The 24471-nt window shown below is 46.9% G+C and overlaps 1 protein-coding gene and 1 long non-coding RNA gene across 2 annotated transcripts in view; both read left to right on the forward strand.

The window, feature by feature from the left end:
- LOC133262219 (palmitoyltransferase ZDHHC7-like) overlaps window positions 1–18824 on the forward strand; it is a 50379-nt gene extending 31555 nt beyond the window's left edge. Inside the window, exons 4-7 of the mRNA XM_061441181.1 lie at window positions 14992–15088; window positions 15529–15610; window positions 16861–16991; window positions 17928–18824. Coding sequence (XP_061297165.1) covers window positions 14992–15088; window positions 15529–15610; window positions 16861–16991; window positions 17928–18104 — 487 coding nt within the window. The 3' untranslated portion in view covers window positions 18105–18824. The remainder of the gene's footprint in view (window positions 1–14991; window positions 15089–15528; window positions 15611–16860; window positions 16992–17927) is intronic.
- The window catches only part of LOC133262220 (uncharacterized), a 296646-nt gene that overhangs the window by 130559 nt on the left and 141616 nt on the right, over window positions 1–24471 (forward strand). The window lies entirely within an intron of this gene.

The raw sequence follows: 24471 nt of genomic DNA on the forward strand, positions 1-24471 counted from the left end.
ACAAGCCTTTGAGCAAATTAAACGCGAGATAGTTCATGCAGTAGCCCTTTGACCAGTCCGGACCGGGCCAGATGTAAAAAATGTGCTGTACACTGCAGCTGGGGAGAACGGTCCTACCTGGAGCCTCTGGCAGAAAGCTCCAGGGGAGACTCGAGGTCGACCCCTCGGCTTTTGGAGTCGGGGATACAAAGGATCTGAGGCCAGCTATACCCCAACTGAGAAAGAGATACTGGCAGCGTATGAAGGGGTTCGAGCTGCTTCGGAAGTGATTGGCACTGAAGCACAGCTCCTCCTGGCACCCCGGCTGCCCGTGCTGGGCTGGATGTTCAAAGGCAGGGTCTCCTCTACACATCATGCAACTGATGCTACATGGAGTAAATGGGCTGCACTAATTACACAACGAACTCGAATAGGAAATCCCAGTCGTCCAGGCATTCTAGAAGTCATCATGGACTGGCCAGAGGGCAAAGATTTCGGAATGTCACCAGAGGAGGAGGTGGTGCGTGCTGAAGAGGCCCCACCATATAATAAACTGTCAGAAAGTGAAAAGCAGTATGCCTTGTTTACTGATGGCTCTTGCCGTATTGTGGGAAAGCATCGGAGATGGAAGGCAGCTGTATGGAGTCCTGGACGACAAGTTGCAGAAACTGCTGAAGGAGAGGGTGAATCGAGTCAATTTGCCGAGGTGAAAGCCATCCAGCTGGCCCTGGACATTGCTGAACGAGAAAAGTGGCCAGTACTTTATCTCTATACTGACTCATGGATGGTGGCAAATGCCCTGTGGGGGTGGTTGAAGCAATGGAAGCAGAGCAACTGGCAACGCAGAGGTAAACCCATCTGGGCTGCTGCACTGTGGAAAGATATTGCTGCCCGGGTGCAGAACCTGGTGGTGAAGGTACGTCATGTAGATGCCCATGTACCCAAGAGTCGGGCCACTGAGGAACACCAGAACAACCAACAAGTGGATAAAGCGGCTAAGATTGAAGTGGCTCAGATGGACTTAGATTGGCAACATAAAGGTGAATTATTTTTGGCCCGGTGGGCCCATGACACTTCAGGCCATCAGGGCAGAGATGCAACATATAGATGGGCCCGTGACCGAGGGGTGGACTTAACAATGGACACTATTGCCCAGCTTATTCATGAGTGTGAAACATGTGCTGCAATTAAACAAGCCAAGCGGTTAAAGCCTCTTTGGTATGGAGGACGATGGTTGAAGTATAAATATGGGGAGGCCTGGCAGATTGACTATATCACACTGCCACCAACCCGCCAAGGCAAGCGCCATGTGCTTACCATGGTGGAAGCAACCACCGGGTGGCTGGAAACATACGCTGTGCCCCATGCCACTGCCCGGAACACTATCCTGGGCCTTGAGAAACAGATTTTGTGGCGACACGGCACCCCAGAGAGAATTGAATCAGACAATGGGACTCATTTCCGGAATAACCTTATAGATATTTGGGCCAAAGAGCATGGCATTGAGTGGGTATATCACATCCCCTACCATGCACCAGCCTCTGGGAAAATCGAACGGTACAATGGGCTGTTAAAAACTACACTGAGAGCGATGGGTGGGGGAACTTTCAAGCATTGGGATACACATTTACCAAAGGCCACCTGGTTGGTCAACACCAGAGGATCTGCCAACAGGGCTGGCCCAGCCCAGTCAGAAGTTTTACATATTGTAGAGGGGGACAAAGTTCCTGTGGTGCATATGAAGAATTTGCTGGGGAAGACAGTCTGGGTTATTCCTGCTTCAGGTAAAGGCAAACCCACTCGTGGGATTGCTTTTGCTCAGGGACCTGGATATACTTGGTGGGTAATGCGGGAAGATGGGGAAGTCCGATGTATACCTCAAGGGGATTTGATTTTAGGGGAAAACAGCCAGTGAACTCAATTGTATACTGTTGCCTGCTGTGTAATGCTTTTATAGCCCATCAACTAGATGTCTCCAGGTCACCAGCGACTGGCCCTGACTTCCCTCCAGCCATCATCCCAACAGAGAATGAACTTGGAACATCATGGACCGAATGGACTCGGCAGCATTATAGGGATTGGTCCATGCACTAAGAAAATGATTTTTTCCTCTTGGTCTGTATGTATATGGATGTATATATGTGGGAGAGCGATGGTGTATTGAAAATGTGGGATCTGAGCACGACGTGAATGGTATGGAATAAGGGGTGGATAATGTCCTGGGTTCAGCAGTAGCAGTCATGTTTTTTTCCTTTGTGTTAACTGGTGCAGTGCTGTGTTTTGACTTCTAGTTGGAGAACAGCGTTGGTGAAGCCGATGTTTTCGGTTGTTGCTAAGTGATGTTTACCCTGACCAAGGACTCTGTGAGGCTCATGCTCTGCCAGGGAGGAGGGGAAGCTGTGAGGAAGCAGAGACAGGGCGCCTGACCCGGGCTAGCCGGGGAGGTATTCCATACCACAGCACGTCATGCCCGGGGTGGGGGGTAACTGGGAGTTACCCGGAAGGACAGGGGCTTCCGGGTGGAACTCGTTTTCTTGGCCGGTGGTATCGTATTCTCTTCCCTTGTTATTTTCCCTTATCATTGTTTTAGCTGATAGTAGCGGTGGTGATTTGTTGCTGGACTGTTCTTGTCTCAACCCGTAGGAGTTGCACTCTCTCGATCCTCCTCCCCGTTCCTCCGGGAGCGGGGAAGGGGAGAGCCCCGGTGCGGGGGGGGGGGGGGAGACGGACACGGACCTTGATTGTTGTCAGCTCGGCACCACTCACTGGGAGTGAGTGAACAAGTTACCTGACTGGGTTTAAACCACGACAAATACAATAGAATCATTGATCATGAAACTGATCAGGTTTATGTTCCCAGTGTGGTCACCACCTTTATACTTTGGGAGGTATATGATGGAGGTGCTTAGCAATTACACATCTTTTTTCTCCTTCTCAGGTGCTCAACCTGTGAAGGAGACATCCTTTTACCCTCCTAGTCGTCCCCCCAGACCATTTACATTTGAGAGTTTCGAATTTTTTAAATGGCCTTTTAATGCTGTTGAGACTTGTTTGCTGATGGTGATGGGAATCACCATGCTAACACGCATACAGAGTGTGTTTTGCCCACTACTGATTTCAAGAGTTAAGCAGATTCAGGTTTGGGTCTTGTCTGGGGTCAAACGACGATGTAGGAGGACCGAGAGATTTTCCCAGAGGCTGGACAGCCATGAGTGGCAGGGTGTGTGGGATAGTATGGGCAAGTATCTAGGTCAGTGGGCCCCTCCAGTATTTTGGAATTTCACTACCGAACAACTGCAAAATCCAGAAGAATTAGTAAAACACTTAAATGAGGTGTGTGGTCATTCTGGCCATACCAGAGATGGACAAATCACGGCAACGTGCTGGGGCTTGGCCTATGCTTACAGGGCCTTGTTCAACACTATCCAGCACCTTCAAAAGGAAAAGAATGTCGGCGGATTTGAGGGCAAAGTGACAGTCGCTACTCAAACTTCGGCTGCAATGAACTGCGCAGCTACCCCAGTGGCAAGTACAGCAGCTGCTCAAACTTCAACTGCAACAGACAGCGCGGTTACCCCAGCTCCAAGCACGGTAGCTACACCACCCCCAGCAACAAGTACAGTCGCCACTCAAACCACAGTGATAATCACTGCAGCCAAACCAGAGGACCAATTCGTACCAATATCAGTTGCCCCTGTACGCAAGAGAACAAGCAAAAAGGAGGCAAAAAGGGTGAAGCGAGATGAAGAACCAATGAATTCACCACCCGGTCCAGAATCTGATCAGGAGTCATCCTCACATGACGAAGAAGAAGAAGAAGAGGTAACTTCTCGACCTCGGACCTCAACCGAGCTGCGGAATATGCGAAAAGATTTTACCCGTCAACCAGGGGAGCACATCATCACCTGGTTACTCCGATGCTGGGACAATGGGGCCGATGGTCACGAACTAGAAGGTACAGAAGCCAAGCAGCTGGGATCACTTGCTAGAGAAGGGGGAATTGACAAAGCAATTGCAAGAGAGAAAAAGTCCCTCAGCCTTTGGAGGAGGCTCTTGGCAGCTGTGAAAGAAAGGTTTCCGTACAAGGACGATGTTACGAGTCGTTCGGCGAAGTGGACTACTATAGACAAAGGCATCCAGTCTCTGAGGGAATCGGCCATCGTAGAGATGCTCTATCACATCAAGCCGAATAACGGGGATACACCTATAGATCCAGATGAAGTTGAATGTACACGACCCATGTGGCGAAAACTTACACGGAATGCACCGTCATCATATGCCCATTCATTGGCAACAGTGACCTGGAATGACATAGTACCACTAACAGTGGATGAAATGGTTCATAAACTCCGAGAGTTCGAAGACAATCTCACTCCTTCCATCATCTCAGCTGTGAAAAAACTGTCCCAGGACCTCGACAAATTGAGGGACGATGTATCTGATTTATCCAGCTCCTCACGTGTACCAACACGCGTCTCAGCTATTAACAAAAGACGTCCTATTGTTCAAGAGAGGAGATACAGAAGGTATACGCCACGGGGTACCCTATGGTTTTACCTGCTGGATCACGGAGAAGACATGACAAAGTGGGATGGAAAACCTACTTCAGCTTTGGAGGAACGGGTGAGTGAACTGAAGAGGGGAGCAAGGGCCAAGACTGATCGTCCTATGAGAGCTACGGCTTCAGTCTCTGGTGAGCAGTTTCCCAGATGGAGTGGAAGAGCTGATTTTACTCCAGCTCCTGTGATAACGAAGAATAATCCCTTTCAACACGACTTAAGTGTCCAATGCTGTGACGACCATTAGAGGGGCCCTGCCTCCAGCCAGGTGGAGGTAGGGGACAATCGGATTTACTGGACTGTGTGGATCAGATGGCCTGGCACATCAGTCCCACAGAAGTATAAGGCTCTAGTAGATACCGGTGCACAGTGTACCCTGATGCCATCAAGCTGTCAAGGGGTGGAACCCATCTATATTTCTGGAGTAACAGGAGGATCCCAAGAGTTGACTGTGCTGGAGGCTGAAATCAGCCTGCCTGGGAGGGAGTGGCAAAAGCACCCTATTGTGACTGGTCCAGAGGCTCCATGCATCCTCGGCATAGACTACCTCAAGAGAGGGTACTTCAAAGACCCAAAAGGGTACCGGTGGGCTTTTGGTATTGCTGCTTTGGAGACTGAGGAAATTGAGCAGCTGTCCACCTTGCCTGGTCTCTCAGAAGATCCCTCTGCTGTGGGGTTGCTGAAAGTTGAAGAACAACAAGTGCAAATTGCGACCACAACAGTGCACCGGCGGCAATATCGCACCAACCAAGACTCCCTGATTCCCATCCATCAGCTGATCCGTAGACTGGAGAGTCAGGGGGTGATCAGCAGGACCCGCTCACCCTTCAATAGCCCCATATGGCCAGTGCGAAAGTCTAATGGAGAATGGAGACTAACAGTAGACTATCGTGGCCTGAATGAAGTCACACCACCATTGAGTGCTGCCGTACCGGACATGCTAGAACTTCAGTATGAACTAGAGTCAAAAGCAGCCAAGTGGTATGCCACGATTGATATTGCCAATGCATTTTTCTCCATTCCTTTGGCAGCAGAGTGCAGGCCACAGTTTGCTTTTACTTGGAGGGGTGTCCAGTTCACTTGGAACCGACTGCCCCAGGGGTGGAAACACAGCCCTACCATTTGCCATGGACTGATCCAGACTGCACTGGAACAGGGGCAAGCTCCAGAACACCTGCAATACATTGATGACATTATTGTGTGGGGCGATACAGCGGAAGAAGTCTTTGAGAAAGGGAGGAAAATAATCCAAATCCTGCTGAAAGCCGGTTTTGCCATAAAACGGAGTAAGGTCAAGGGACCTGCACAGGAGATTCAATTTTTGGGAATAAAATGGCAAGATGGACGTAGACAGATCCCCACAGATGTGATCAACAAGATAACAGCAATGTCTCCACCAACTAATAAGAAAGAAACGCAAGCTTTCTTGGGTGCAGTGGGGTTCTGGAGAATGCACATCCCAAATTACAGTTCGATTGTAAGCCCTATCATGTGACCCGGAAGAAGAATGATTTTAAATGGGGCCCTGAGCAGCAACAAGCCTTTGAGCAAATTAAACGCGAGATAGTTCATGCAGTAGCCCTTGGACCAGTCCGAACCGGACCAGATGTAAAAAATGTGCTGTACACTGCAGCTGGGGAGAACGGTCCTACCTGGAGCCTCTGGCAGAAAGCTCCAGGGGAGACTCGAGGTCGACCCCTCGGCTTTTGGAGTCGGGGATACAAAGGATCTGAGGCCAGCTATACCCCAACTGAGAAAGAGATACTGGCAGCCTATGAAGGGGTTCGAGCTGCTTCGGAAGTGATTGGCACTGAAGCACAGCTCCTCCTGGCACCCCGGCTGCCCGTGCTGGGCTGGATGTTCAAAGGCAGGGTCTCCTCTACACATCATGCAACTGATGCTACATGGAGTAAATGGGCTGCACTAATTACACAACGAACTCGAATAGGAAATCCCAGTCGTCCAGGCATTCTAGAAGTCATCATGGACTGGCCAGAGGGCAAAGATTTCGGAATGTCACCAGAGGAGGAGGTTGTGCGTGCTGAAGAGGCCCCACCATATAATAAACTGTCAGAAAGTGAAAAGCAGTATGCCTTGTTTACTGATGGCTCTTGCCGTATTGTGGGAAAGCATCGGAGATGGAAGGCAGCTGTATGGAGTCCTGGACGACAAGTTGCAGAAACTGCTGAAGGAGAGGGTGAATCGAGTCAATTTGCCGAGGTGAAAGCCATCCAGCTGGCCCTGGACATTGCTGAACGAGAAAAGTGGCCAGTACTTTATCTCTATACTGACTCATGGATGGTGGCAAATGCCCTGTGGGGGTGGTTGAAGCAATGGAAGCAGAACAACTGGCAACGCAGAGGTAAACCCATCTGGGCTGCTGCACTGTGGAAAGATATTGCTGCCCGGGTGCAGAACCTGGTGGTGAAGGTACGTCATGTAGATGCCCATGTACCCAAGAGTCGGGCCACTGAGGAACACCAGAACAACCAACAAGTGGATAAAGCGGCTAAGATTGAAGTGGCTCAGATGGACTTAGATTGGCAACATAAAGGTGAATTATTTTTGGCCCGGTGGGCCCATGACACTTCAGGCCATCAGGGCAGAGATGCAACATATAGATGGGCCCGTGACCGAGGGGTGGACTTAACAATGGACACTATTGCCCAGGTTATTCATGAGTGTGAAACATGTGCTGCAATTAAACAAGCCAAGCGGTTAAAGCCTCTTTGGTATGGAGGACGATGGTTGAAGTATAAATATGGGGAGGCCTGGCAGATTGACTATATCACACTGCCACCAACCCGCCAAGGCAAGCGCCATGTGCTTACCATGGTGGAAGCAACCACCGGGTGGCTGGAAACATACGCTGTGCCCCATGCCACTGCCCGGAACACTATCCTGGGCCTTGAGAAACAGATTTTGTGGCGACACGGCACCCCAGAGAGAATTGAGTCAGACAATGGGACTCATTTCCGGAATAACCTTATAGATATTTGGGCCAAAGAGCATGGCATTGAGTGGGTATATCACATCCCCTACCATGCACCAGCCTCTGGGAAAATCGAACGGTACAATGGGCTGTTAAAAACTACACTGAGAGCGATGGGTGGGGGAACTTTCAAGCATTGGGATACACATTTACCAAAGGCCACCTGGTTGGTCAACACCAGAGGATCTGCCAACAGGGCTGGCCCAGCCCAGTCAGAACTTTTACATATTGTAGAGGGGGACAAAGTTCCCGTGGTGCATATGAAGAATTTGCTGGGGAAGACAGTCTGGGTTATTCCTGCTTCAGGTAAAGGCAAACCCACTCGTGGGATTGCTTTTGCTCAGGGACCTGGATATACTTGGTGGGTAATGCGGGAAGATGGGGAAGTCCGATGTATACCTCAAGGGGATTTGATTTTAGGGGAAAACAGCCAGTGAACTCAATTGTATGCTGTTGCCTGCTGTGTAATGCTTTTATAGCCCATCAACTAGATGTCTCCAGGTCACCAGCGACTGGCCCTGACTTCCCTCCAGCCATCATCCCAACAGAGAATGAACTTGGAACATCATGGACCGGATGGACTCGGCAGCATTATAGGGATTGGTCCATGCACTAAGAAAATGATTTTTTTTCCTCTTGGTCTGTATGTATATGGATGTATATATGTGGGAGAGCGATGGTGTATTGAAAATGTGGGATCTGAGCACGACGTGAATGGTATGGAATAAGGGGTGGATAATGTCCTGGGTTCAGCAGTAGCAATCATGTTTTTTACTTTGTGTTAACTGGTGCAGTGCTGTGTTTTGACTTCTAGTTTTGAGAACAGCGTTGGTGAAGCCGATGTTGTCGGTTGTTGCTAAGTGATGTTTACCCTGACCAAGGACTCTGTGAGGCTCATGCTCTGCCAGGGAAGAGGGGAGGCTGTGAGGAAGCAGAGGCGGGGCGCCTGACCCGGGCTAGCCGGGGAGGTATTCCATACCACAGCACGTCATGCCCGGGGTGGGGGGTAACTGGGAGTTACCCGGAAGGACAGGGGCTTCCGGGTGGAACTCGTTTTCTTGGCCAGTGGTATCGTATTCTCTTCCCTTGTTATTTTCCCTTATCATTGTTTTAGCTGATAGTAGCGGTGGTGATTTGTTGCTGGACTGTTCTTGTCTCAACCCGTAGGAGTTGCACTCTCTCGATCCTCCTCCCCGTTCCTCCGGGAGCGGGGAAGAGGAGAGCCCCGGTGCAGGGAGGGGGGGGGAGACGGACACGGACCTTGATTGTTGTCAGCTCGGCACCACTCACTGGGAGTGAGTGAACAAGTTACCTGACTGGGTTTAAACCACGACAGGAAGCCAGGAGGAAGCAGAGAGAGGACACTTGACCCAAAGTGACTGAAGAAGTATTCCATACCACAGCACATCATGCCCAGGAAGTAACTGGGAGTTACCCGGATGGGCACTCTCTTCTCAGTCAGGCTCGTTTTGGCAGGTGGTATCTTATTCTCTTCCCTTGTTATTTCTCTTATCATTATTATTACTGGTGGTAGCAGTAGTGGTTTGTGTTCTACCTTAGTTACTGGACTGTTCTTATCTCAGCCTGTGGGAGTTACATTCTTTCGATTCTCCTCCCCATCCCTCTGGGAGCAGGTGGGGGGAAGGAATAAAGAGGGGTGGGAGTAGAAATTGTGTGACTGACTGGGTTTAAACCACGACAGTGGGTAATGCAATAAGATGGGGAAGTCCGATGTGTGCCACAAGGGGATTTGATTTTAGCAAAAACAGCCAGTGAACTTAATTGGATGCTATTACCTGCTATGTAGCACTTTTATAGCCCAACAGCTAGATGTCTTCACATCAGCAGTGACTGGCCCTGACTTCCCTCTGATCATCATTCTAACAAAGAATGATGAAACCCGATGAGCTCAGCAGTGACCAGACGAGTTCCACGTTGTCATCAGCATGCAACAGTCCAACACTGCACACCTTCTCTCCTGCTCTGAAAAACTCTACAGGAGATGAAGACTGACCTCATGGACTGGATGAATTCAGGAGCTTTATGGGGATTGGTCCACAGACTAAGGAATGATATCTCTCTCTTTGTGTGGGAGTGTGTCTGTGTGTATGTATATATATGTATTAGACCATTGTGAGACAGGTTAGCTTTACCCTATTGATGATGTGTTGTTGCAATAGTAATCCTGCTCAGTACAAGAGGACCCATAGGTTCAGACCCCTGGTGTGTGTGCTTGGCTGAGGAGCCACTGGTGTGAGGCTACCATCTGCGGGCTCATGACTGAACGCCTCTAAATCAGAGTCAGAATCCTGCCTAGACATTTGATGTTGTGCTGTTGCATCATTGGTCGCTCGAGATTGACCCAGGAGATGACAGTCTTGTTCAGAAACATCCTGAATGACCAAGCAGCCTTTTTTCCAACCAGATTTTCCTATCCCACGTTCCCTTAGTCATCATGCTTGTAGTAAGCATGGGTAAAGCCCTTCCCAAATCTTCGTTCAGGAAGCCAAGCCATCAATCAGTCAATGTGGGTTTTTCTTATATATATATGAGACAAAAGCAGTGGTATATTGAAAAATGTGGGATTTGAGCATGACGTGAATGGTATGGAATAAGGGGTTGTCCTGGGTTCAGCAGTAGCAGTCATGTTTCTCCTCCTTGGTAGCTGGTGCAGTGCAGTGTTTTGACTTTCGGCTTGGGAACAGAGCTGATAGAGATGTTTTGGTTTGGCCAAGGACTTTGTGAGCCTCATGCTCTGCCAGGGAGGAGGGGAAGCTGGGAGGAAGCAGAGACAGGACACCTGACCCAAACTGACCAAAGAGGTATTCCATACCACAGCACGTCATGCCCAGGATGTAACTGGGAGTTAGCCGGAAGGGCTGGGAGACTGCAGGGTTGGAGGAGGTATCGGTCGGAGCTTGGTCGGGCTTGGGGGGCGAGTTATCGGTCAGTGGGTGGTGAGGTGTTGTATTCTGTTCCCTTGTTATTTCCTTTATCATTATTATCATTGGTGGTAGCAGTAGTGATTTGTGTTATACCTTAGTTACTAAACTGTTCTTATCTCAACCCGTGGGAGTTGCATTCTTTTGATTTCCCTCTCCATCCCTCCGAGAGCAGGGGGAGGGCAAGAAAGGGGGGGAAGTGAGCGAACGAATTACCTGACTGGGTTTAAACCACGACAGTTCTTTTTGGCGCCCAACGTGGGGCACGAAGGGTTGAGATAACGACAGATTTGACTGGATTAATAGTCATTCGTCACAATGCTGATTTATTGGGTATCAGAGTTGTTCTTCTTGATCTCACAGCTTCAGACCGTTGTAACTTATGTAGAGCCGGTATTTGCTGTGTTAGTGTTTATCAAGTGTGGGGCCTGGGCTAAGGTTCTTGTCTCACTGTGCTTTATGGCAATGGCTTGTAATACGGGCGGGCTCCAGCAGCAGGGCGGGACGGACGTGGCCGTGGACTTGTACCTGGCCGTCCGGCTGCTCTTCACCGTCCTGGCCCTCACCCTACTCTCCATCTTCGTGAGGCTGCGGGGAGCCGAGGGGGAGCGGCCCCGGGAGCCGGCGGCTGCTGAAGCGGCCCGGAGGAGCGGCCCCGGGGACCAAGCGGCGGCGGGAGCGGGGCCGGAGGCCGCCAGGGGACGGCTGCCGGTGGAGGAGGCCGGGGCGGTCGAGGAGCAGAAGGAAGCGGCTGCCGAGCAGCGGGATAAGGCGGTGGAGGAGCCGAGCCCCGCGGAAGAGCCGAGCCCCGCGGAAGAGCCGAGCCCCGCGGAGGAGCCGAGCCCCGCGACGGCCGAGAGCATTCCCCGGCAGCCACCCGCCGAGCCTCAGGAGGATGCAGGAGACCACGCAGCACTTCCCAGCAAGGCAGAGGAGGAAGAGCTGGACTCAGGAAAAGAGAAGCCGGTGGTGGGAGAGCCGGCAAGCACAGCAGCTACACCAGCCCCAGTGACAAGTACAGCAGCATCGTTTGAGAGTTCTGAAGGCTCTGAATGGCCTTTGGGTATCCTTGGGACCTGCCTGCTGATTGTGATGGGGATCAGCATGTTGGCACACACACAGGCTGTGTTCTACCCACAACCATTTTGTCTGATCTCAAAAGTTAAGCAGAGTCAGGTTTGGGTCTTGTCTGGGGTTAGACAACAATATAGGGGGACCAAGAGATTTTCCCCAAGGCTGGAGAGTCATGAGTGGCAGGGTGTGTGGGACAGTATGGGCAAGTATCTAGTCCACTGGGCCCCTCCAGTGCTTTGGAAGCGTCGGAGATGGAAGGCAGCTGTATGGAGTCCCCAGCAACAAGCTGCAGAAACTGCTTAAGGGGACAGTGAATTATTTTAAGCCTGGTGGGCCCATGGCACTTCAGGCCATCAGAGCAGAGATGCAACACAGAGATGGACTCATGATCGAGGGGTGGACTTAGCAATGGGCACTATTGCCCAGGTTATTCACGAGTGTGAACACTGCACACAGTCTCTCCTGCTCTGGAAGACTGTTACAAGAGATAGAGCCTGACATGGACCAGATGGACGCAGCAGCTTTATAGGGACTGGTCCATGCACTAAGATAAGAGTGCACCGAGATAAGAGTGATGGTATATTGAAAATGTGGGATCTGAGCATGACGTGAATGGTATGGAATAAGGGGTGGATAATGTCCTGGGTTCAGCAGTAGCAGTCATGTTTCTCCTCCTTGGTAGCTGGTGCAGTGCAGTGTTTTGACTTTCGGCTTGGGAACAGAGCTGATAGAGATGTTTTGGTTTGGCCAAGGACTTTGTGAGCCTCATGCTCTGCCAGGGAGGAGGGGAAGCTGGGAGGAAGCAGAGACAGGACACCTGACCCAAACTGACCAAAGAGGTATTCCATACCACAGCACGTCATGCCCAGGATGTAACTGGGAGTTAGCCGGAAGGGCTGGGAGACTGCAGGGTTGGAGGAGGTATCGGTCGGAGCTTGGTCGGGCTTGGGGGGCGAGTTATCGGTCAGTGGGTGGTGAGGTGTTGTATTCTGTTCCCTTGTTATTTCCTTTATCATTATTATCATTGGTGGTAGCAGTAGTGATTTGTGTTATACCTTAGTTACTAAACTGTTCTTATCTCAACCCGTGGGAGTTGCATTCTTTTGATTTCCCTCTCCATCCCTCCGAGAGCAGGGGGAGGGCAAGAAAGGGGGGGAAGTGAGCGAACGAATTACCTGACTGGGTTTAAACCACGACAGGGGTGAATACTGTTCTGGGTTCAGCTATATCAGTCATTTTTATCCTTTGTAGCTTGTGCAGTGCTGTGGTTTTGACTTTCAGCCTGGGAACAAGTCTGATAACACTGATTGTTTTTAGTTATTGCTTATTAATGTATACTTCAAGGACTTTGAGTCTCATGCTCATGCTGGAGGGGAATCCAGGAGGAAGCAGAGACAGGACACCTGACCCAAACTAGCCAAAGGGGTATTCCATACCACAGCACGTCATGCCCAGTATATAAACTGGGGGGATTTACCCAGAAGGGCTAGATCACTGCTCGGGTCAGTCTGGGTATCGGTCAGCAGGTGTTGAGCGGTTGTATTCTCTTCCTTTGTTATATCCCTTGTCTTTATTATTATTGGTGGTAGCAGCAGTAGTTTTGGATTATACCTTAGTTACTGGACTGTTCTTATCTCAACTTGAGTCAGTTGCATTCTTTCTGTTCTCCTCCCTATTTCTCCAGGAGCTGGGGGAGGAAGAAGTGGGGGAGTGAGTGAGTGGCTGTGTGGTTCTGAGTTACCGGCTTAGGCTATGGTTTTGGGATTTTCGTGTGTATCTGGCACTAGTTAAGAAGCAATTTGCATCTGAGGATGAATTGTCTTTAATGTCTGTAAAACCAGAGGCAGTGGGAATGTAGTGCCTGCATTTTTTAAGGTTTGTTTGCCTTTGTAACTGCCAAAATGAAAATGCTTAATATTTTGTATGTTCTGCAGGAAAATCTGGAATATTTTGTGTGGCTCTCAAACACAAAGATAGGAAAATTCAACATCAGTAGTATTACTTAAGCTATTGATTAATTGAAGAACTTCTGCACATATTGCACCTCTTTTGTTTCTCTTGTATAACTGTTCATGTTTGGCTGGAGATGGACAGATGCAGATATAAGACAAATGAGCCCTCTGGTGGTGTATGGCCTAGGAGATATAAAATAGAGTTACTGAAATATTTGACTTGTGGAAATAACCTTGACTCAAAACTTGGCAGAAACGAAGTGTTTATTTGCAAAAGTAGCAAGGAACAGCAGTGTTTAAATATTCATTAACAAGTAGGCAAAGAATGTGTGCTGCTTATAGTGTCAGTATTTTTTTTTTTATGTTGAGGAAGTGAGGAGTGACCATATTGGCATATGTTTATGTCCTGGGTTCAGCAGTAGCAGTCATGTTTCTCCTTCGTGGTAGCTGGTGCAGTGCTGTGTTTTGACTTCCAGCCTGGGAACAGTGTTGGTGAAACCAATATTTTCGGTTGTTGCTAAGTGATGTTTACCCTGACCAAGGACTTTGTGAGGCTCATGCTCTGCCAGGGAGGAGGGGAAGCTGTGAGGAAGCAGAGACGGGGCGCCTGACCCAAGCTAGCCAAGGAGGTGTTCCATACCACAGCACGTCATGCCCAGGGTGGGGGGTAACTGGGAGTTACCCAGGACACGGGCTTCCAGGTGGGGCTCGTTTCTTGGCTGGTGGTATCGTATTCTCTTCCCTTGTTGTTTTCTCTTATCGTTGTTGTCTTTGGTAGTGGCGGTGGTGATTTGTGTTGTACATTGGTTGCTGGACTGTTCTTGTCTCAACCTGTAGGAGTTGCACCCTTTCGATCCTCCTCCCCGTTCCTCTGGGAGCGCGGAAGGGGAGAGCCCCAGTGGGGGGAGTTGCCCTCGATTGCTGTCAGCCCGGCACCACTCACTGGGGGTGAGTGAACAAGTTGCCTGACTGGGTTTAAACCACGACAGTTTACAGTTGTATGGCCAGTTGAAACCTCAGTTTCTCTTTGAAGATGCAAATTGTGAATTTCTTTGGGGTGTGTGTGGTTTGTTTGTTTGTTTTTCCCTTGTAATTCACAAAACAAATTCACAACTTAAGTCTGCAACCTTGAAATAATTACTTTGTGTAAAATAGGTTCTCCTGAGGGGAAGATTCTACTGAATCTAGAAAGAACAAAAACTTTGCTTATGCAGTGCCACAAGTGTCTAAAACAAGTTACTGCAGTGGGGCTCATGTTAATACTGGTTTTCTTATATGAAGAAAAATTTATGTATACAGTCAGTTTTGTAACAACCAAAACCTGAGTTGTAAGTGAGCAAATAGTTTCTTTAAAGAAATGCAAATATAATAACTGTTTGTAGTTTGTCAAGAAAGAATTCAGCACATCATCTTATGATCACCAGATACCCTTGTTTCAACATTAAAATGTGAAGTAGTCTTTCTCAACAGAAGTCTCTTTTTCTGTCCTTCAGTATTTGCAAACGATGTATTCGAAAGATGGATCACCACTGCCCATGGGTGAATAATTGTGTGGGGGAGAAAAATCAGAGATTTTTTGTTCTGTTTACGGTAAGTGAAAACAGCAGCTTGATTTCAGTACAAATCTACCTTGATTATAAGTTTTGGTTGTGCTTATTGAGTAATGTCTTAAGGGCACTACTGGGTTTTGTTGGGTTTGGTTTTGTTTCTGTCTATGCAAGATATTCTCCAAGAGGAAGATATTTCTACTCATACTTATTTTAATCTTGTAAAGTGCTGTTATTTTAAACTATATTAATTTTGCTGTGTTTTATGTAGTAACAGTTAATGAAATGGTATCGTTTAGGGAGCTAATCCTTAAACTTTTATTGTTGCCCATGTTTTTAGATTCAAGCTTAATTAGAATTTGTTTTTACATCATTGTATTGAATTAAAAATTGAAATCGCTGTGCGGTGGTGAAGGTTGGCTGAAAGGAATGTCTGCTTTACTACCTGGCAGCAGTCAAAAGTAAGCACTCTCTTATTTCCAGATGTATATAGCCCTAATTTCAGCTCATGCGCTCATACTGTGTGGGTTTCAGTTTTTCTCCTGTGTCCAAGGGCAGTGGACTGGTAAGCAAATACTTAATTTTCACTGTCATAATCTAGCAGTAATTAAGGGGAAGTTCCACCTATTTCAGTCCCATGTATGAAACATTACAAGACTTCAATCTTTTGAAAGTGAGGTCCTGAAAATATTTCATACCTATTTTTTCTTTGCCCCTCTCTGTGCCCTCCTCTGTGCCCTTCTCTCTCTCCCTCTGTCACTCTTTTGGTTCCCTTTATTTTAGACATTCACTCTAAAAGCTGTGTCTGTCAACAGCATTCTCACTCCCTTTCCATATAGTAAAAGTTTACTACCTCTGTAATAGGAAGGAAGCAGATAGCTGGTCCTCAGCCAACTCAGTGCTATATTACCTGAAGCTGCCAGCTGGGGCTTTGTGTGTCCCAGCACAGTTCTGTGAACAACAGCTGGAACTTTAATTTTTTCCTTATTTTGTTACTGGGACAAACTGTGGGGTTCCTTTAGAAAGGAAATTTCCTAAATTGTCCTAGTAGTTTGTTTAGGCCTCTGACTTGCATTTCCTAATGTTCCATTGTGCTAGAGCTCATTCTGACCTTGTGCTTTTGCCAGAAGATGGTTGACTGTATGTTCTTCCTGGTACCTGAAACAACAGGGGAATCCATGTGACTGATTTTTGATGAATATTCAATTAAATGGATGGAATCCTAGTACTTCTTTTACTTGAAATATTCTGCTTCCTGTATACTATCCCATTTCTTCTTTGTTTAACTATAATTGAGTTAATCAGTTGATCAGAGGGCCTCCTGAGATGTGACTGTAAGTCAGAACCTTCTGTGTGGTTAATTAAAAAAAAATAACAGCAATTGCAGCAAAATGGAACATCTGGATTAAACTATCAAGTCAGCTGACAATGGTGGTTTTTACAGTGCTTGTCACTCATGAAACTTCAAGCTGCTCTCATCTTTATATATGTGCAGATCTGAGTATTTAAATTCTCATGTGCAAACATTTATTTGAGATCCTTGAAATATTGAAGCAGGATTGCAGCAATGCAGTACCATATGCTTTATAGGAAGCCAAAAGTGTTACTTCCATAAAATTCTTTATTTCCTTGGGCAGCAAATAACGCTGCTGCAGTGCTAGAAATTAGAAGTTTGTTTTAATTGTGAAATACTGTTTCAAGTGTCAGATATTTAACTTTTTATTGCTGTTTGTTGAAGAGGGGATGTCTTAGTATGAAAATGCTCTATAGACTTTTTTCTTTTTTTTTTAATCACTACGTATATCGTTTTCACAGAATGCAGTGACTTCTCCCCACCTGTAACTGTGATCCTGATGATCATCTTGTTCCTTGAGGGTTTTCTGTTTCTCACTTTCACTGCAGTCATGTTTGGCACCCAAATCCACTCAATATGCAATGATGAAACGGTAAAGACCTCTACTTTTGTATGCTGTAACAATATTTTTTTTTTTCAGGTTTGCTTTCTAGCAGAAGTTCTTATATTATTTACCTTTCTGGCCTAAATTTTATAATTAGGTTTTCAATTACAGACACTGCACACATTCTGACTTCATTTTGGGCTTTCACTTCTCAAGTGTCACAAACTCCTGATATGTGCCATGAGAAATTTCTGCTTTTCTCAGGCTTACACTTAAACTGGGTATCTTGTATCAACCCTTCAAGTTTTCCTCTATTTTGATACACTTCATGTTAGAGTATCACCATAGTTTGGACCTTTGGCTCCCCTGCCCTTAAATGTAGTGTTAAGCCTTGAGAGGCTGTTTTGTGATGGGTAATTGACTGGAAACAGAAGGAATTTGAATCCTGTGGCTGTTCAGAATTTTCTCATGTGAGGCTGTTTAAAAGTGTATTTCTGTAGCTGTGAAATATAATTGGTAAATCAAGCTTTTGTTCGTGGGAAGTACAAGAAATGATCATCAAAATAATGCATTTGGGAGAGCAAGACTACCTTCAGTAATTGCAGCACAAGAGCCTTCTTAGAAGCCTTATTGTCTCATTTCATTAAATGAGTAAACAACTTCTAGTGTAGGTATGTTGTGTGTGGATCCTCTACTGTAACATCAGCTTTTCTGGTAATTTTGTCTTTGATGGAGGAGAGGTAGAGGTAGACCAGCCTTCTTGTACACATTTAATGTTCTAAGTTGTCTGCCCTGTACCCGCAGGGCTAAATCAGCCACTCTTACTTCATTCCTACTAAGTAACAGCAAGAAACTAATCAGCTCACATCACTAGCTATACGTCAAAAGAATGCAAAATAATCATCAGCTTCAATAAGTGCTATTATTAGACTTTACTAAACTGTGGACTTAACAGTGTGTCACGGCATGTCTATCTGTACACAGGAGATTGAAAGACTGAAGAGTGAAAAGCCAACATGGGAGCGGAGACTACATTGGGAAGGAATGAAATCTGTTTTTGGGAGTCAGCCTTCACTCCTGTGGATCAATCCTTTTGCAGGATTTCAAATCAGGCGACTTCTACTGAGAGCAAAGAAAGGAGGACCTGAGTTTTCTGTTTGAGTCTAATTATGCTTGAACTTACAAGAATACTATATAATATTTATTGGGGGGGCAGAGAAGGCTGTCTACATATAATCTGTGACCAGGTGAAACTGATATCAGACATTTGCTTGTAGCAAGCAGAGTTTTATACCTTTATCATCACAGACATCTCATTAACTTTTAGAGATGTGAACTGGATCTGTAATGGTCTTAACAGCAAGATAACAAAGGAAATGCACATGGTCACACTAAAGAAGCCAAATGTTGTCATGCTACTGTAATTTATTTTGAGATTAATTATCCATTTTTGTTAAACCCTTTTGATTTCATAAATGTTTGGAGAATTACCTGTGTGTTTTTATAAAAAGCATACACTTGGGTGCAGTTGTCAATCATAAGGAGGAGTATTATGGTGAAAGTTGATCTTAAATGAGTGTTTCAGGTTCGTAGGATTCCCGTGTACAAAGACTGGACACCAAACGCAATATAAATAATTAAATGCTCTAGTCTATTTATTGAGGTATTAATGTGAAGCAAATATATATATTAATGCGAAGCAGGTTGCATACATACTGACCCCTGGTTGAACGGGGTACCGCTGAGCAGCAGGAGATTGAACATGTTGCCCAGTTGGAGGGGTGGAAGGCAGTGCATCCATCGTCAAGGAGTCCCCCCAGTCAAGATGCGTATCTGGCTTTCTCACCTGTCTGTCCCTGCACAGGTCCTCATATCCATCCTCAGCTGGAGTGCAAATTACCAGTTGCAACATCAGCTCACACGTGGCCGTGTGCACAGATGTTTACTGGTATGACTCCCTTTTGCTAGCAGAGATGGTATCTCCTCTATACTCAAGGTTATGTTCTCACAACCCATGCCAAACAGTATTTTTCTATTTTTGTGTGTTTCACCACAGACTATTATCTATTGTCACTGACACAATGAGGCCTACTTTTCAGGGAATAGTGGTTTGTTCAGTTTTAATTTATATTTCAGCTTGTCCTAATAAACAGAGCTGTATTCTTGTGTCCCACTTCAAGCACACATTCCTCCTATGCAAGTGTTTCTAAAGACTGGTGCATACAATAGCATAACACATCAGAGGCACTGTTACACCCCTGCCAAATGTCTTCCCAGGCTCACAAAAGCACGTCTTGTGTTTGGCAGTATTAATCTCATGGCATTCGGGTAATCTCTGAATCTTCAGTAAACAGCACTTTTGACTAACAGCTGTGGTCCAAATTCTGCCCACAGATATGCATCTCCAATTCTTAATGCATTGATTCTAGAGGAACTTAAGTGTAGATTTCGGGGGATTGTGTCTAGTCCTCTGCAGGGATGAGTGGGACCAGTGACTATATCCTCCTGTGTGAGATTAAAATGAACGCACTGCAGATTGGAGTTAATTAATGGAAAACGGTTGTTTTTGTAAGATCTTGCTCAGCTCCTTTTTCATTATACAGACTTTTCATAGAAAGAAAGCTGTTAACTTAATGATACCTTAAACAAAGACATCAGAGGAATGAAGGAGGTTGCCTCTTTCTCAAGTACAGCAGATCTTAAATGTAGAAAGAATTGCAGTAGAAGGAACTATTTAGAATTTAGCTGTTTTCCAACCAAAATTACTTGGAAGAAATGAGCTTTATGTGGGCCTGCCAAACAACAGCAGTATGAAGAAACGTTTATAAATTTTCAAGTAATGAAATAAAAGCAGCAAGTGCTGAAACTCAGATGAAAGTGGATTCTTTCAAAATTACATTTAGACTAGTTTTTGTATTATTGTTAATCTGTTCTATATATTACAATATAAATGATAAAGCAGGAGCCTTGATGCATAGCTTGAAATTGTACCTAGAAAGCAAATAGCTCCCTCTTCTGAGACTTGCCAGAACATGAATATAAATGTTTTGCCACTGCTGCTTGTATTTTTCAGCAGGTTAATGATTTGATTATGTTTGTATGCCACAACAGTTAGGCTGTGCCATGCTTACATAAGTTTTAGGGGAGAGGTTGTTTATTCTCCAAATGGAATAGATGTCGCTGTAGATGGCTCCTGCTAGTTTACTGTCATGGCTTAGACCCAGGACCCATCAGTAAACAAGGCATATGGATTCTCAGTTTATGATACGGTGGGGCCTCTTCAGTGCACATTACATCCTCCTCTGGTGACATTCCAAACTCTTTGCCCTCTGGCTAGTCCATGACAACATCTAGAATTTCTGGATGACTGGGATTTCTTATTTGAGCTCGCTGTGTAATAAGTTTGGCCCACTTACTCCATGTAGCATTCTCCCTGGCTACTGTGTAAAGCACATAGAATCATAGAATAGTTAGGGTTGGAAAGGACCTTAAGATCATCTAGTTCCAACCCCCATGCCATGGGCAGGGACACCTCACTCTAAATCATATCACCCAAGGCCTCGTCCAACCTGGCCTTGAACACTGCCAGGGATGGAGCATTCACAACCTCCCTGGGCAACCCATTCCAGTGCCTCACCACCCTAACAGGAAAGAATTTCCTCCTTTTCTCCAATCTAAACTTCCCCTCTTTAAGTTTTAACCCGTTACCCCTTGTCTGATCACTACAGTCCCTAATGAAGAGTCCCTCTCCAGCATCCCTATAGGCCCCCTTCAGATACTGAAAGGCTGCTATGAGGTCTCCACGCAGCCTTCTCTTCTCCAGGCTGAACAGCCCCAACTTTCTCTGCCTGTCTTCATACGGGAGGAGCTCCAGTCCCCTGATCATCCTCGTGGCCCTTCTCTGGACTTGTTCCAACAGTTCCATGTCCTTTTTATGTTGAGGACACCAGAACTGCACCCAGTACTCCAGGTGAGGTCTCACAAGGGCAGAGTAAAGGGGCAGGATCACCTCCTTTGACCTGCTGGTCACACTCCTTTTGATGCAGCCTAGGATACGGTTGGCTTTCTGGGCTGCAAGCGCACACTGCTGGCTCATGTTCATTTTCTCATCAACCAACATCCCCAAGTCCTTCTCTATAGCGCTGCTCTGAATCTCTTCTTTGCCCAACCTGTAGCTGTGCCTGGGATTGCTCTGACCCAGGTGTAGGACCTTGCACTTGCTATGGTTAAACTTCATAAGGTTGGCATCAGCCCACCTCACAAGCGTGTCAAGGTCCCTCTGGATGGCATTCTTTCCTTCCAGCATATCAACCGAACTACACAGCTTGATGTCATCGGCAAACTTGCTTAGGGCATGCTCAATCCCACTGTCCATGTCAGCGACGAAGATGTTAAAGAAGACCGGTCCCAACACCGATCCCTGAGGGACACCACTCGTTACTGGTCTCCAGCCGGACACTGAGCCATTGACCACAACTCTTTGCGTGTGGCCATCCAGCCAGTTCTTTATCCACCGAGTAGTCCATCCATCAAATTGATGTCTCTCCGGTTTAGAGACAAGGATGTTGTGTGGGACAGTGTCGAACGCTTTACACAAGTCCAGGTAGATGACATCAACTGCTCTACCCCTGTCCATCAGGTCCATAGCCCCATCATAGAAGGCCACCAAATTGGTGAGGCAGGATTTCCCCTTAGTGAAGCCATGCTGGCTGTCACCAAGCACCTTGTTGTTTTTCATGTGCCTTAGCATGCCTTCCAGGAGAATCTGCTCCAAGATTTTGCCAGGCACAGAGGTGAGACTAACTGGTCTGTAATTCCCTGGGTCATCCATTTTCCCCTTCTTGAAAATGGGGGTTATATTTCCCTTTTTCCAGTCGTCAGGAACTTAACCTGACTGCTATGATTTCTCAAAAATGATGGCCAGAGGCTTAGCAACTTCATTCACCAGCTCCCTCAGGGCCCGTGGATGGATTTCATCAGGACCCATGGACTTGTGCGCGTTCAGATTTTTAAGATGGTCTCGAACCAGATCCTCTCCTACAGTGGGCCCAAGGTCTTCGTTCTCACAGTCTCTGCATCTGCCTTCCTAGACTTGGGTGGTGTGGTCAGAGCCTTTGCCAGTGAAGATCAAGGCAAAGAAGTCATTCAGAACCTCAGCTTTCTCCAAATCCTGTGTAGTTAGTTCTCCCGAGAGCTTCCTGAGGGGGCCTACTTTCTCCCTAGTCTGTTTTCTGTTTGCTATGTACCTGTAAAATCCCTTCCTGTCCATCTAGTAAACCAAATTGTCCCTCTCCTCCACCTGGCTGGAGGCAGGGCCCCTTTAATAGTGATGATGAGATTCTCCACTTATGTCTTGTAAAAAGGTATTAGAATTCTTTCTCACAGGAGTTGGAGTAAAATCAGCTCTTCCACTCCCTCTGGGAAATTGCTCACTAGAGACTGGAGAAGTGATTTTCATGGGAGGATCAATCTTGACCCTTATTCTCCCCTTCAATTCACTCACCCGTTCCTCCAGAACTGAGGTAGGTTTTCCATCTCACTTTCTCATGTCTTCTTCATGATCTCGCAGGTAAAACCACAGGATGGTCTGTGGCATGTACCTTCTATTTTTTCTCTCTTGGGCAGTAGGCCGCCTTCTGTTAATAGCTAAGAAGTGGGTTGGTGTTGCAGAATGACTCTAAGAGCAGGACCATAGAGCCCTGGAGGACTGTGCGAGCAAGGCAGGGGGTGGCCCCCACAGGTAACCGGAAACCGGACATGGGAGGAGAATGTGGAGGAAGCTGTGTGGGGCTAACCAATACTGTTGTGCCAAGGAGGAGTGGCTGAATACCACTCCTATATATATGTGAACTGCGTCACAAATAAAGTAGAAGTTTGCTTATCACCCATATTGGGTTGGCCTGTCTGCTTCTCCTCGCCGCTTACAGGTTGGTACACATGGGGAGCTGGATAGATCAGATAGATCGTCTCTTAATTGTTTGAACTCCTGAGACATTTTTCCACAGCTGAAATGATGGAAGGGGTGCTATTGTCTTTGAACTCTCGGAGCTGATAAGTCATTTCGTCCACTCTTTGTGGTGCTGCCTCACTCCGTTCCAGGTCATTGATGACAATGAGTGGGCCTATGATGATGGCGCACTCTGTGTAAGTTTCCACCATATGGGTTGTGTACATTCGACTTCATCTGGATCTACGGATGCATTCCCGGCATCCAGCCTTCTATAGATCATCTCTCAAATGGCTGTTTCCCTCAGGGACTGGCTGCCTCTCTCTATCGTGGTCCAGTTGGCTGAGTGACACATAACATCCTCCTTGTAGTGAATCCTTTCTTTCGCAGCTGCCAAAAGCTGCCTCCAAATGCTGATGGCTCATTTCTGTTTTGCAACCACTTCGTCAGTCCCAGCTGCTTGGCTTCCCTGCTGTCTAGGTGGTGACCATTGGCCCCCTTGTCCCAGCTTCGGAGCAACCAGGTGACAGTGTGCTCCCCTGGATGACAGGTGAAATCTTTTCGCATATTCCGCAGCTCGGTCGAGGTCTGGAATCTGGAAGTTGCCTCTTCCTTTGATTCCTGTAGTAATAAATCTTGTTCAGATGGCGTTCCCTGTAGTACGTTCACTGTGTCTTCATCTTTCTGCAATGCACAGGTTGCTATTTGTGATTCTCATTTGCTTTTCCCCTTGCTTACAAGTGTAACCGATAATGGCACGGGGTGGTCCTTTGGTTTATCTGCAGTGTCTGTCACTGGGGTTGGAGTTGCTGCAGCATCTGTTTTTGGCCTTGGTTTAGCTGCTGTGGCTGGGGGTTGAGTAGCTGTGTTTTCTGTTGCTTTGCCATCAAATCCAGAGACATCTTTTTCCTTTTGAAGGTGCTGGATAATGTTGAAAAGGGCTCTGTAGTCATAGGCCAAGCGCCAACATATTGCATTGTCCTCCCTGCCAGGACAACAGCACACCTCATTTACGTGTTCTGCTAATTTTTCCGGGTTTTGCACTTGCTCAGGGGTGAAGTTCCAAAGCACTGGAGGGGCCCGCTGGCCCCTTCTTTTTTTTCTTTAAAAAGAACTGTCATGGTTTAAGCCCAGATGGTATCTGAGAACCACACAGCCACTCACTCACCCCACCACCTCTTCCCCCTCTGCTCCCGGAGGGATGGGGAGGAGAATCGAAAGAATGTAACTAACTCCCACAGGTTGAAATAAGAACAGTCCAGTAAGTAAGGTATAATACAAAACCACTACTAATGCCACCAATAATAATAATGATAAGGGAAATAACAAGAGGAGAGAGTACAATTACTCTGACCAAGGACTTTGTGAATCTCATGCTCTGCCAGGGAGGAGGGGAAGCTGGGAGGAAGCAGAGACAGGACACCTGACCCAAACTGACCAAAGGGGTATTCCATACTACAGCATGTCAAGCCCACTATATAAACTGGAGGCAGTTACCCGGAAGGGTTAGATCACTGCCGGGGTCAGGCTGGGTATCAGTCGGCTGATGGCAAGTGGTTGTATTCTCTTCCCTTGTTATTT

Source organism: Pezoporus flaviventris, unplaced genomic scaffold (genome assembly GCF_033815535.1).
Source record: "Pezoporus flaviventris isolate CSIRO_AGI_PZ_B2104156 unplaced genomic scaffold, CSIRO_AGI_Pfla_v1 ptg000199l, whole genome shotgun sequence".
NCBI lineage: Eukaryota > Metazoa > Chordata > Aves > Psittaciformes > Psittacidae > Pezoporus > Pezoporus flaviventris.